The sequence below is a fragment of the Siphateles boraxobius genome, unplaced genomic scaffold (genome assembly GCF_051911475.1).
Source record: "Siphateles boraxobius isolate OS27281-9 unplaced genomic scaffold, OSU_SipBor_1 77, whole genome shotgun sequence".
In the NCBI taxonomy this organism is placed as follows: domain Eukaryota; kingdom Metazoa; phylum Chordata; class Actinopteri; order Cypriniformes; family Leuciscidae; genus Siphateles; species Siphateles boraxobius.
The window spans coordinates 15,374,027-15,386,734 of NW_027509205.1; the positions used below are offsets into that span (position 1 = coordinate 15,374,027).

The 12,708-nt window shown below is 37.5% G+C and overlaps 1 protein-coding gene across 2 annotated transcripts in view; it reads left to right on the forward strand.

The window, feature by feature from the left end:
- The window catches only part of chchd6a (coiled-coil-helix-coiled-coil-helix domain containing 6a), a 78,892-nt gene that overhangs the window by 39,126 nt on the left and 27,058 nt on the right, over nt 1–12,708 (forward strand). For both annotated transcript variants that reach the window (XM_077219194.1, XM_077219193.1), the window contains one exon: nt 7,011–7,081. In XM_077219194.1, the coding sequence (XP_077075309.1) occupies nt 7,011–7,081 (71 nt within the window). The remainder of the gene's footprint in view (nt 1–7,010; nt 7,082–12,708) is intronic.

Genomic DNA, 12,708 nt, shown 5'->3' on the forward strand with positions numbered 1-12,708 from the left:
CACAGGAGCTAAACCATTTAGGGCTTTATAGGTCAGTAATAGTACTTTGTAATTGATACGGAACTTGATAGGTAACCAGTGTAGAGATGATAAAATTGGTGTTATATGATCATATTTTCTTGACCTAGTAAGAACTCTAGCAGCTGCATTTTGCACTAACTGTAGCTTGTTTATTGAGGATGCAGGACAGCCAGCTAATATAGCATTACAATAATCTAGTCTCGAGGTCATGAATGCATGAACTAACTTTTCTGCATCAGAAACAGATAGCATGTTACGTAGCTTTGTAATGTTTCTAAGGTGGAAAAAGGCTGTTCTTGTAACATATGAAATATGATTTTCGAAAGACAAGTTGCGGTCTAGTATAACACCCAGGTCTTTTACTGTAGTGGATAAAGTAACTGGACATCCTTCTATATTAAAGTTGTATTGTAAGTGAGTTTGTGGGTAGTTTTTTGGACCAATAAGTAATACCTCCGTTTTATCTGAATTTAGTAGCAGGAAATTACGCGTCATCCAGCATTTTATATCTTTGAGACACTCTGTCAAATTTGATAAGTTAGTGTTTTCATCTGGCCGTGATGAAATATATAATTGAGTGTCATCAGCATAACAGTGGAAATTAATTGCATGTTTTCTTATAATATTACCAAGTGGGAGCATATATATTGAGAATAGCAGAGGGCCTAACACCGATCCTTGCGGCACTCCATAGTCTACTGACGTTATCTTTGATTTTTCCCCATTTAAACAGACAAAATGATAACGGTCTGATAAGTACGATCTAAACCAGCTTAATGCCTGTCACCGAACACCAGTGTAGTTTTGTAGTCGATCCAGGAGTATTTTATGATCGATAGTGTCGAACGCAGCGCTTAGATCGAGTAGAACTAGTATTGAGATACAGCCTTGGTCAGAAGCTAAAAGTAAATCATTTGTAATTTTAACTAGCGCAGTTTCTGTGCTATGATGCGGTCTGAATCCTGACTGGAATTTTTCATATATCTCATTTTCTTGCAAGAAAGAGCACAATTGAGCGGACACAATTTTTTCTAGTATTTTAGACATAAATGGAAGATTTGAAATGGGTCTGTAATTTGCTAAGTTATTTGGGTCTAATTGCGGTTTCTTAATGAGAGGTTTTATTACTGCCAGCTTGAATATTCTTGGAACATGACCTAAAAATAAAGACGAGTTAATAATATTGAGAAGATATCCACTACAGGTAACACTTCTTTCAGTAGATTAGTGGGTATTGGATCTAATAAACATGTTGTTGGTTTCGATGCAATGATACGTTTATTTAGCTCTTCCTGTCCTATAGTTGTAAAGCGGTGTAGTTGTTCCAGAGGGGCGATAATTGAGGCTGAATCATAAGACACCATAAAAGAGTGTACATTTACAATTGTGTTACGGATGCTTTCTATTTTCTCATTAAAGTAGTTCATAAAATCATTTCTACTATACTGTAACGGAATATTTTGCTCTGGTGATGTCTGTATATTTGTTAGTCTAGCCACGGTGTTAAATAAAAACCTTGGATTATTTTGGTTATTTTCTATTAGTTTGTGGAGATGCTCAGCCCTGGCTGCTTTTAGAGCCTTTTTATAACGTGACATACTGTCTTTCCACGCGAATCTAAAGACCTCTAAATTAGTTTGTTTCCATTTACGCTCTAAGTTACGAGTTTCTCTCTTGATAACATGCGTAGCACTGTTGTACCAAGGTGCTTTAGTTTTCTCTCTAACCTTTTTTAATCTAATTGGTGCAACAATATCTAATGTACTAGAGAAAATGGTGCTCAAACTGCTAGTCATTTCCTCTAGTTCATCTGTTTGTTTGGGTTCACTGAGCAGCTGAGATAGATCAGGTAAGCTATTTAAGAATCTATCTATAGTGGTTGGAACGATTGTTCTGCCTGGTCGATAACGTGGCGCAACATGACAAATTTCAGCAGTACGTATTATACAAGTTACCATGTGATGATCAGTGAGATCGTCACTTTGCGGTATAATATCTATATCAGTTGGATTGGTTCCATATGATATAATTAAGTCTAGTGTATGATTTAGACGATGAGTGGGACCACTGACGTTTTGCTTGACCCCAAAAGAGTTTAATAAATCTGTAAACGCAGTCCCTAACGCATCATTTGTGTTATCTACGTGTATGTTAAAATCTCCAACAATTATTGCTTTATCGGTATTGACCAATAGATCTGAGAGAAACTCTGCAAACTCTTTTAGGAAATCAGCATAGGGCCCTGGAGGTCTATATACAGTAGCCAAGGCTAGAGATAATAGGGATTTCTTTCTTACATCTAAGAGCGTAATATTTAGTACAAGTACTTCAAATGAATTAAACCTGTGACCTGTTTCCTGAATAACATTAAGAATATCTCTATAGATTGTTGCAACACCGCCGCCACGACCGATCAGACGGGGCTCATGCTTATAACAGTATCCTGGTGGAGTGGACTCATTTAGACCGAAATAATCATTTGGTTTAAGCCAGGTTTCAGTAAGGCAAAGTACATCGAAGCTATTATCTGTGACCATTTCATTTACAATAACCGCCTTAGGTGTGAGCGATCTAATGTTTAGAAGACCTAGTTTTAGAAATTGTTTTTGTTCACTGATATTTAGATTTTCAGGTTTAATTACAATAAGATTTTCCCTAGATCCTACAGTAGATTTATTATATGGCCTCACTAAACGAGGAATAGACACAGTTTCTATATAATGTTCTACACTACTTATTTCAATTAATTTGGCACAGCAAAGACTGTGATTTGGACTTTGATTTTCTAGTCATATGGTGTGTAACGTCTTAGAGATGTTGTCCGACAGAACAGCCGCTCCGATTCTGCTGGGGTGCAGGCCATCAGCACGGTAGAGCCTAGGTCGCTCCCAGAACAGATTCCAATTATTTACAAAGAGCAGTTTCTGTTCATTACACCATGACATTAACCATTCATTTAGTGCAAATAATCTACTGAACCTTTCCTGTCCTTGTCGGTACGTGGGAAGCGGTCCAGACACGATGATCGTTGCCTCAGGCGCTGTGCTGCGTACCGTCTCGATCAGGCTCTTGTAGTCCTTCTTCAGAACCTCCGTCTGCCGCAGCCTGATGTCGTTTACTCCCGTGTGCAGCACTACTGCTCCAACGCGCTCGTCACCGTTCAGGTGATTCACCGATCCCGCAGCTCGGCTTGTTTCTCCAGCAGACCACGGATCTGTTTCTCCACCGATTCCAGCTCCAATCGTACCGAAATCAGCTCGAATGTGTCCTCACCTGCACTCAGAGGTAACGTTAGACACACATCCGATATGTTCGCCATTATAACAGATGAACAGTAAATTAGTAGTGATACTATCAATATCACTACTAATTTAGGAGTGAAATGCTGGATATAACCTGTATCCTTTCAGTGAAACGGGTGTAAAATAAGACGGTCGGTAGGCGCGAGGCCACGCGTGAAATGCTAGCGGACTAAAGGCTAGTAGCCGAGATTCGCAAAGTTGGATCTAAGTAGCGATATCAAAGTAATCCGATTGTTTTTTATAAGGAATAGTAGCGAGGATAAGTTCCCATGATATAAAAATAGAAAGTGCTTGTTTATAAATTAGTTGAAAAGAAGAAAAGCAAGGATTAATGAATCAATTCGACGGAGCTCCAAACACAAACACAAACCGCACGCGCATGCGCATACAATGCATCCATTTTCAGCAGTCATTACTCAAGTCTTTCTGTGTCACATGATCCTTCAGAGAAACCTCAATAAACATTTCTTATTATTTTCAATGTTGAAAACAGCTATGTTGCTTAGTAGATTAAATTGTAACTGTAGGGCTGTGTCTGTGACTAAAGATTATTCTAGTCGACTAATAGTCGTTTATTCAAGCTATTAGTTGACTAATCTCACGTTTATATTAATTTAATTACTAATTACTAAAACATAATGAGCCTTTAATACATAGGGGTAAGCCTATTCCTCACTGAAGCGCGCACATAAAGATTGCTGTAAAGCACCAGCAAAAGTAATGATTATGAATGTGTCTGGAAAAAAATAGCAAGATTTTAATTTTTATTTATTAATACATTTTAATTATTTATTGATAAACTACTGTTTTCCGAGTCAGTGTAGGATGCAAAGATGAAGTTGACGATGCTGACTCGCCATACGGATTACATAATCAAAAAGTATGTTTTTTTTATTTGAATTGGTTGGTTTAAAAGTCAGCCAATGGCCGATAGTGAAAATAATAGCTTTTATTGTCCGATACATTGGTGCATCTCTAATATAATATATATATATTTTTTTGTAACTGTATATGAGTGTACAAGATTATCATATTCTGTTTGTCTAAAGAATTGAAGTCTTTCAGGTAAAACATGAGTTCATTGATGTAATCCAATTGGTCTGCCGTTTTATTCCATGCATTGTCCTTGATGATTATGTAAATACTTAATGCACGGGATTACGTTTTAAATAAATTTGGTGGTGCAGCACTCTAATATTTAATTATCTGTAGCCTAAATTGTTTCTTACCCATTCATGCCCTAGGATAGGTTGTACCTTATGTATGACCGGTGCAATGGGCCCCAGATGCAATGCCTGGTCCTAGTACTTTATTCTGTGTAAGTGCCACAAAATGTAACCGTTCAACCAATATGTTTGATCAGTTTTTTTACTTTTACTCTTTTTGCTTTTAGGATTCAAACTTAAACCCTCCACAATTTTTGCAGTATACATAGCCAGAGTGTCTTGAAAAAGTGCGCTAACAACTATGCCACGGTTCTAAAATTGAAGGTTCTTTTTGATAGTACACTAACATGGTTTACTGTCATAATGGATGGTTAATGTTTCGGGTCCAAATATTTCCCAGTGCTGATCCCTGTCTGTCACAGGAAGTGCTCGTCCTTAGGAGGAAGTCTTGCAGCAAATGCACCCTGCAGTGAAGCATAGCTGCCCGATACAGATTAAAATGCTGATTGGATTAGAAATGCAGCGGCTGTGACTGAAAGGCAAGGGTGTCACTGATGGGTAGTGCCAGGCAAAGAGGAGAATGACAAAGCAGGTGCCAGCTGCGTGATTATAACGCACAAATCCTTTCCTGCTGAGATGCTACAGGAAGGGACGGTCTGTGCTAATGCATGCGAGGATGCGAGAGGGGCTTTTCATCTCGGTAACCCTGATCTTTCCTCTCCGTTTTCTCATTTAGTCACTTGTTCATTTCTGACATAAATCCATCCAGTGTCAACTGCTGTATTGCAGCTGTGATGATGGTCAGATATCATTATCTTGCAATGAAGATATGGAAAATGTGAAAGGCTTTGAAAGTATCCAAAGGCCCCATGTTAATCTCAACAATTGCTTCAGATCTATACGCAAGTGTTCTTCATTTATAGAATTAGGGTCCTAAGCTCACTGGCCCTGGCAGGAAAGCTCTTGTTATTGAGGATTAGTTTTGTTTTACAGTATTAAGTGTTTCCCGCTGGCATGAAAATGACCCCGAATTGAAGATCTGTCAGGGATTGCTCCCTGAAAGGATAAAGGGATTCAGGAAATGTATTTAGGTCATTGTGTCGGTAATCCTGCTAGACTGCATCATACTCAACAGTTTTCACTCTTTATTTTGCATATAATAAAGGATCCCCCCACATGCTATTTAACACTTTCACCAGCTTCAAGCCCATAGAATGAGATTTAGTCAAAAATGTTGCTGGTGATGGAGAGCATTTTTATTTAACCTTTATTTAACCAGGTTAGTCACATTGAGATATAGAATCTCTTTTTCAATACATAACCGCATGACCGCCCACATTTACACGTCAGCGATGCCTATACGGTGTTCAGAAATGTGTCCTGCCCATTGTTAGTTGGGGCTTTTGTGTTTTCTTTTGAAACAGGAATTCTGGGAAGGACGTATATATATATATATATATATATATATATATATATATATATATATATATATATATATATATATATATATATATATATATATATATATATGTATATATATATATATGTGTGTTTATGGAAAAAATCTATAGCCTATAGTGTGGGAAGCAATATTTTTGCTTCATGTGATTTACTGTTAGAGAAAGCCTGTAAATTTAATTTCTATACGTTTCTTTTGATAATGTGTGTGAAGATGCCGTTTACATAATTGAATTCGGCATGAAACTGAAGTTGCAGAAGACTTTTCTTCCCTGTTGTGATGCAATTCCGAGTGAAGCGGCTTCTCAAACGAGAAAAAAAAAGAGGACAGGGCTTTATTTTGTCCATCGAGAATGGATTGGATCATTGGATGGCTGTGATTTGCTATTGGTCGATCTCATGTGAGTGACAGGTTGTCCTGCCCTCTTGCCAGTAAAAATGTCATCAGAGAAGAGAAGAAATGTCATAGCAAGAGAAAAAGGAGGTTATTTTGATTAAAGATAACAAGGGTACATTAAATAAAAATGATGTGCTCGGATAAATCACTTTTCACTTTTTTCACTTATGAAAAAAAATCAAGAATAGTCAGGATAATTAATAAAAAAAATAAAAAAAATCAGGATTTAGAGGTTCCAAACTCTATGTACTTTAGATTTTGGGATGAGTGGAGCTTCATACACTCATCATTTGGCTCTTTTCCGTTTCGTTTTTTGCCCTTGAAGAAGAGAAAATCAGAAACATACAAAAGAGTGCTCAGTGTCTCGATATGACTTACTTAAGTTCCATAATTGTGTTCATAATTTTCTCTCCCAATTGCCTTTTAAGAATATTTGCACTGCAAGAGTTTGGAATCAAAATGAAATGTTTTTATTTTTGAATGAAATTGTAGTTTTTGGACACCAAATATCACCAATCATCTAAAGAAAAAAACTATCATATTCTATACTATTCTGTCAGCTTTGTTCATTGTATGATCCCCCACTTGTATTCTAGCAGTCAGTTGATTGAGATATTCAGATGAAGGTTCATCTCATAATCAGTATCTTCATTGTTTGTGTTGCAGAATGAGGAACGCTTCAAGTTGTCCGCTGAACAGTTTCACACTGCTGCAACAAGGAGTGAAGCCAATATAAAGTAAGAAGAGATTACAAAATTGTTAAAAAACTTAATTATAATGCAAAGATGTTAAGATTAAAATGAGCGTTAGCAACATCTGTTTGTGGGATTATTTCAGGGCAGGATTTAGCGTTAAGGAACTTGCAACTATTTGTTTTTTATTTGATTTGCTAGAAAAATTGGTCACCCAAATTAGAAGACTTCAAAGATATTTTTTTTTTGTTAAGTGGCTGTAAAAGGGAACCGGGTTTAAAGTTTGCAAGTTTAAAAATTTGATGCAGACATTTACTAAACAAACACGCCTGAGAAAAAAAAGGTTATTTTGTTCCGGTTGATAACAGCCTTATAATAACCTTGACTTTCCTGAATAGAGATGAGATTTTATTTAGTGCCTTGAACATGTTTCATTAAATTAATGATCATGTTGCCGGCAAGGTAAGCCTTTCTGCGGTCCTCTAGTTTACTTCCTGAAATACTCTATAATTGATGATAGGGTCAAAAACAAGGCACCGTCATAGCCTTGCTCCGTTGCTTTCAAAGGAATATGGCCTGGTTTCTATGGAGATAGGTCATTTCTGTCCCTTCTCGGCAAGTAGAAAGCAAGTGCATGTGGAAGGAACAGAACATGCCAGATTCTCATTAACGTAAACGCAACATCCGAAGAGCCCCCCTCCCCCCAAACATCGATTATTATTCTATGCTATCAACTTCATGATGTGGTCGCTATCTGTCTTTCTCTCACCTCTCTCGAGCCAGGTGTGGAATTGTTGAAGTTGAATTGCATTTGTGATTCATTAAAGCCAATTTCTTTCCTCCTATGCAGGAGACACAAGCATTTTGTTCTCTCTGGGTTCGAGTGAATCTCCAGCTGCTGTAATTAATGCAGATTGTTTGTAGCTCACCATGACCCCTCCGCCGCCCAGAGCTGCTCGCCATTCACTGAGGCTGACAATTTTACTTGTCTCTCTCTCTTTCCTTCCCACTACTTTTCTTCTGTCTCCACCATTGTCTCTACCTCTTTCCAGCCATTCTCTCTATCTCCAAATGTATTTTCCTTCTCTATTGGCATTTCAGAAGATTCATTGAACGAATCTTACCTGCACCAATATAAATCAGATCTGGGATGTGCTGGACCAACAAATTCGATCATGAGCATTCACATTGAAAAGGCAAATGCATGACTTATAAATAATTATAAAAAATAATATAAATGTAGCTATACCAGTTCTTATAATGCAGTATAGGTCTTGAGTGTTTATAAATGTATTTATAAAATAGTAAGACTTACTTAAGTATAAATGGAGCTATTCTTCATTATAAGCAGCATGGTCTTCATAGATAGTGCTACCGAAATATTTTTTGAGCAGCAAATCATCATATTAGAATGATTTCTGAAGGATCATGTGACACTGAAGACTGGAGTAATGATGCTAAAATCCCAGCTTTGCCATCACAGGAATAAAGTGCATTTTAAATTTAAATAATATTTGATAATATTACTATATTGCATTTTTCATCAAATAAATGCATAATTTGTGAGCATAAGATCATTTAAAAAAGAAGAAAGAAATCTTACCAATCCCAAACTTTTGAACGGTAGTGTATAACCTTTCGTATATATATTTTTTATTTAAACTATTATTAATAATATATTTCTTTTTTCAGGTAGCTTTACTATCATACCGTCTATGCTCCAAAAACGTAAAACATTAGTATTTGAATTTTTCAAATATTGCACAATTGACTAATATAATCACATGTTTGCCCTGCTTGTGCTTATAAATGCATAGCAAATGTAAACTACCTCTGCTCAAGCAAGAGTAGATGCTCTTTATTAATGTGCTTTGCGATTTAAAAAAAAAATTTTTTAGCATTCAATATATTATTCATCAACAGTTTACATGTTTAAATTTCCGAAAAATATTGGCTGATTTTTTTTCTATAGCCTAGCTGAAACTATTATAGTTTAATAGTCCTTTTATTGTTTTGTCATTTCCCAGACAACAAATTTGTTAAAAAAAAGCATTGTTAACTAGCAACTAGCAGTTTTAACTAGAATCCAGCTTTTTTTCCTGTTTGATTGATTTCCGATTCAACAGCAGTGACTGATTGGTGGATCTCTTTACAGAGAATCCTCTTTTTACATACTATTTTTTACCCTCTTCAGAGCATGTGGTTAGTCTATTTGAAATGGATTGTACATAAAAATTATTTGCTCTATGGATAATTTTGAAAGCCTTTTTTCTTCTGGATCCCTTCTGTTATGTATGGTTGTTCAGCCGAACCTGTCATGATTCTGTCCTGTATCCTTGTATTCTAGTTCTGAGGCAGGATCATGACAGACTCAGGTTGTGTGTGCAAACACATGGCCTAATGTTTTGGCTATGTGTTTGCGTTGTCTTGTGTCGTTTACCACGCCCCCTTGTTCTCCTCGTTCAGTCATTATTGTTTCATCAGTGTCACCTGTGCCCTTGTGATTATCTCCCTTATATAATCTCCTTGTGGTTGTTACTAGTTGCTTGTTCGTTTTGTATCCTGTCTGTGAGTAATCAAGTCTAGTGTATTGTCAGGTCAAGCTTATTGTCAGAATTGCTCTATGTTCATTGTCAAGTTCGACGTCTAGTTATAATCAAGTCTTGTCAGTGTTTGTTTTGCCTTGTCAATGTTCGTTTGCCCCCTTGTGGGTTTTTGTTTTCTGTTTATAAAATAAAACTGTGTTTAGAGAATACTGTCTGCGCTTGGGTTCGTATTTGAAACCGTGACAGAACCCCCCACAGAACAAAGCACTGTGGGATCTTTTGTGCCTTAGCTAATTTTGGGGAAAGAAGGGCAATCACTTAAAACATTAAAATCCTGAATTCACCAGGCGACCCTTAAACTTGACTTAGTTTGACAGTACAAAAATAACACTTTTGACCGTTAAACCTGCAGATGGCTTGTGACTAATTCTCTCCCAGCATGCTTTGTGTTAGATTTAAAGAGGGATTTGAAACGATAATCTCGCAAGGCCGTCCCAGTGCGCAAGGTATCATGTAGCATGGCAAAACGCCATTGAGCTCAGTTCGTCAAATCGAGTGTACGTGATTTACGTGTGTAAGTGTTTGTGTTAGCTTGTTTCCTCTCCTGTCCCTCTTGAGTCTCACAGGTTTTGTACCAGCTGTCGGTGAGTGCCAGTCTTAGGTGCATAGATGGCAAAGAGGCGAGTGCTTTGAGGTTATACAAATAATGTTGGCACCTGGGTAATGAGCTTCCCCCTGGAGATGTTTCATCTGCCAATCAGAGCACAGAAGAACATCTGTACATGACTACTTCAGTTTTTGTGCGTCTTTGTTGGTAGTGTATGACCTTGTTCTTTTACTAAAACAGCCGAGCTGAAAGCAAACTGAGGCATCTCTTTAAAGTCGACATGAAATGGTGTTCGCAACCCTTTTTACTTTGGTAATGAGATAGTGAAATGAGAGGGGAAAAAGTGGATGTTTCGGGACAGAATAGAGCCAGATGTCTGGAATTGAAAGGTTAACACAAGGAAGTTTATGTCCAATGGATAGTTGTTGCAGTTTTTTTTATGAGTGCAGTTTTTTTGGGGGGGAAAAATTCAGAGGTCCACATTCTTAAAGGGGTACTGCTTTTTTACATTTTCATCATTCTTCAGTGTAGTTTTGTTAAAAATGTAGATATTTCGATATGTATCCATAGTGAAATATCTGAAACGGTTCCAATTCTCCTTTTTTGCAGTATCAATACACAATAGTAGAATACTGCGTGTTCTCACTCTCTTCTCTCTGACGGCGAATTGACACACAAAAACTCACACCAAAAGTGTGCGCACTGCTGGTCTATGTAAGGCCACTGCTGGCACTCACATAAAGCCAAATTAATGAATACATTCAAATGAACAAATTATTTGAATGATGGTATATATGGCAATTTTTCTCTTGGTATTCGAAATGGTATCGAATATAGATATTTTTCAAGGTATCGTATCGAAATTGGAAATTCCAGTATTGTCACAGCACTACTGTAGTGTGTAATGTTGATGTTTGAGCATGAAAAACGTCTGCATAATTACAAAGTCACTCCAAAGGGAGTTATTGACTATATCAGTACGCCCTGTTTGATGCCTGAATTGCCTTGATTGTAGTTTTCCTTCCGGGAATGTACATGTCACAATATTCCTCATTTAAATAATAATTTAAAAGGCATACACAAAAAAAGGGGTGAGGTTGTGTTGCGTTGGTAATGTGTTTTAATTCTGTTATGGTAAGGGGTGTGACATTTCTGAAACGCACACGGTTGACCAATCACAACACGCTGGTCCAGACCACGATTCAGAGCACATTGTGCTTATCGGAAGGAGGAGCTTCATATATACCAGAACTAAATAGAGCGTTACAGATAGACTTGAGAAGAGAGGTGCTGCACAATGTAAAATATGTTTTTTGAACATTCAAGCATGAAAACCTGTTCTAGTACACCCTGGGAAAAAGAATTTGACAAAGGGCATAATAGGTCCCCTTTAATTTTAAACATCCACTGATGAATTGCACATAAAAATGCCAAGAATGTGCGTTAACAAAGTAAAAATTGGATTAGTAGTAATATCCATTTTGAGTTTAAATTTGAAAGATTAGAAATTGCAAATCTGTCCTTTCCTAGATTCTGCACTAGCTTTGGTACACTTTGTTAAGTTTGTTCAATCCACTTGTTGGCAGTTATATTTCAGAGAGCTTTGGCAAGCATTTTTGCTGTTCTACCTGCGTGGAGCTGATGTATTAATCCTGGTTTTAATCCCTGAGGGTACAGCAGCCTCCAGACCCCCGACTTCTGGAGCATGACAAGGCCGCCGTTTAATCCTCACGCGCCTCACAAGCCTCGAGCGGTTCAGGGTCCCTCTGTCGTTTGCCTTTCCAACACATGGAGTTCTGAGACAGCCACGGCCCTGCGGCCATCCTGCCCAATTCCCAAACGAGGAGTGTGGTGGATCTGATATCTCAAATTGAAAACGCCTGCTGAGGAACTGCGATCCAGCCAAGGCGAACTACCGAACCTACAGGGCTGTTAAGAAACTCTGCTGGACCTGTCAGTCAGGGATATAGACTAGGCAGTGCAAAGGGGTTGATTGTGTTTGAATGTGTTTGCTAATGCTGAGGCTTACTGCATGTAATTGTTGGTTATTGTAAGCAAATGAATCCCACACAGCAATATCCTGGTTATATTGCACACCAAGATCAAAAGAAATATTTTGCACAATGTATGTTATTTTCATAATGGGGGGTGGGGTGGTATTTAGTTTATTTATTTATATACTATAAACACTAGCCTTATACGTATTTGCCATGTATTTGAAGAATTCAGATTAAGAAGCCGCTAAACGCCACATCTGTCAAAAAGCGAATGCTCTCCACACATAGTATACTTTCATCAAATACTTTCAATTCAAACCTGCTAAATCCCAGCCTCAGCACATTCAGAAATAACGGTTTGTTGGCAGAAACTTCTAAATGCCACTTCCCTTTGCCAGCAAAAGCCTCTAAGTTCACAGAACCAATCAGAAGACGCAAATTGAATCATATGATTTCAAGTTACTGGCAAAAGGAAATATCGTCAACCTCATAATTCTGCCCATTCTAAGGCTAAAGAAAATC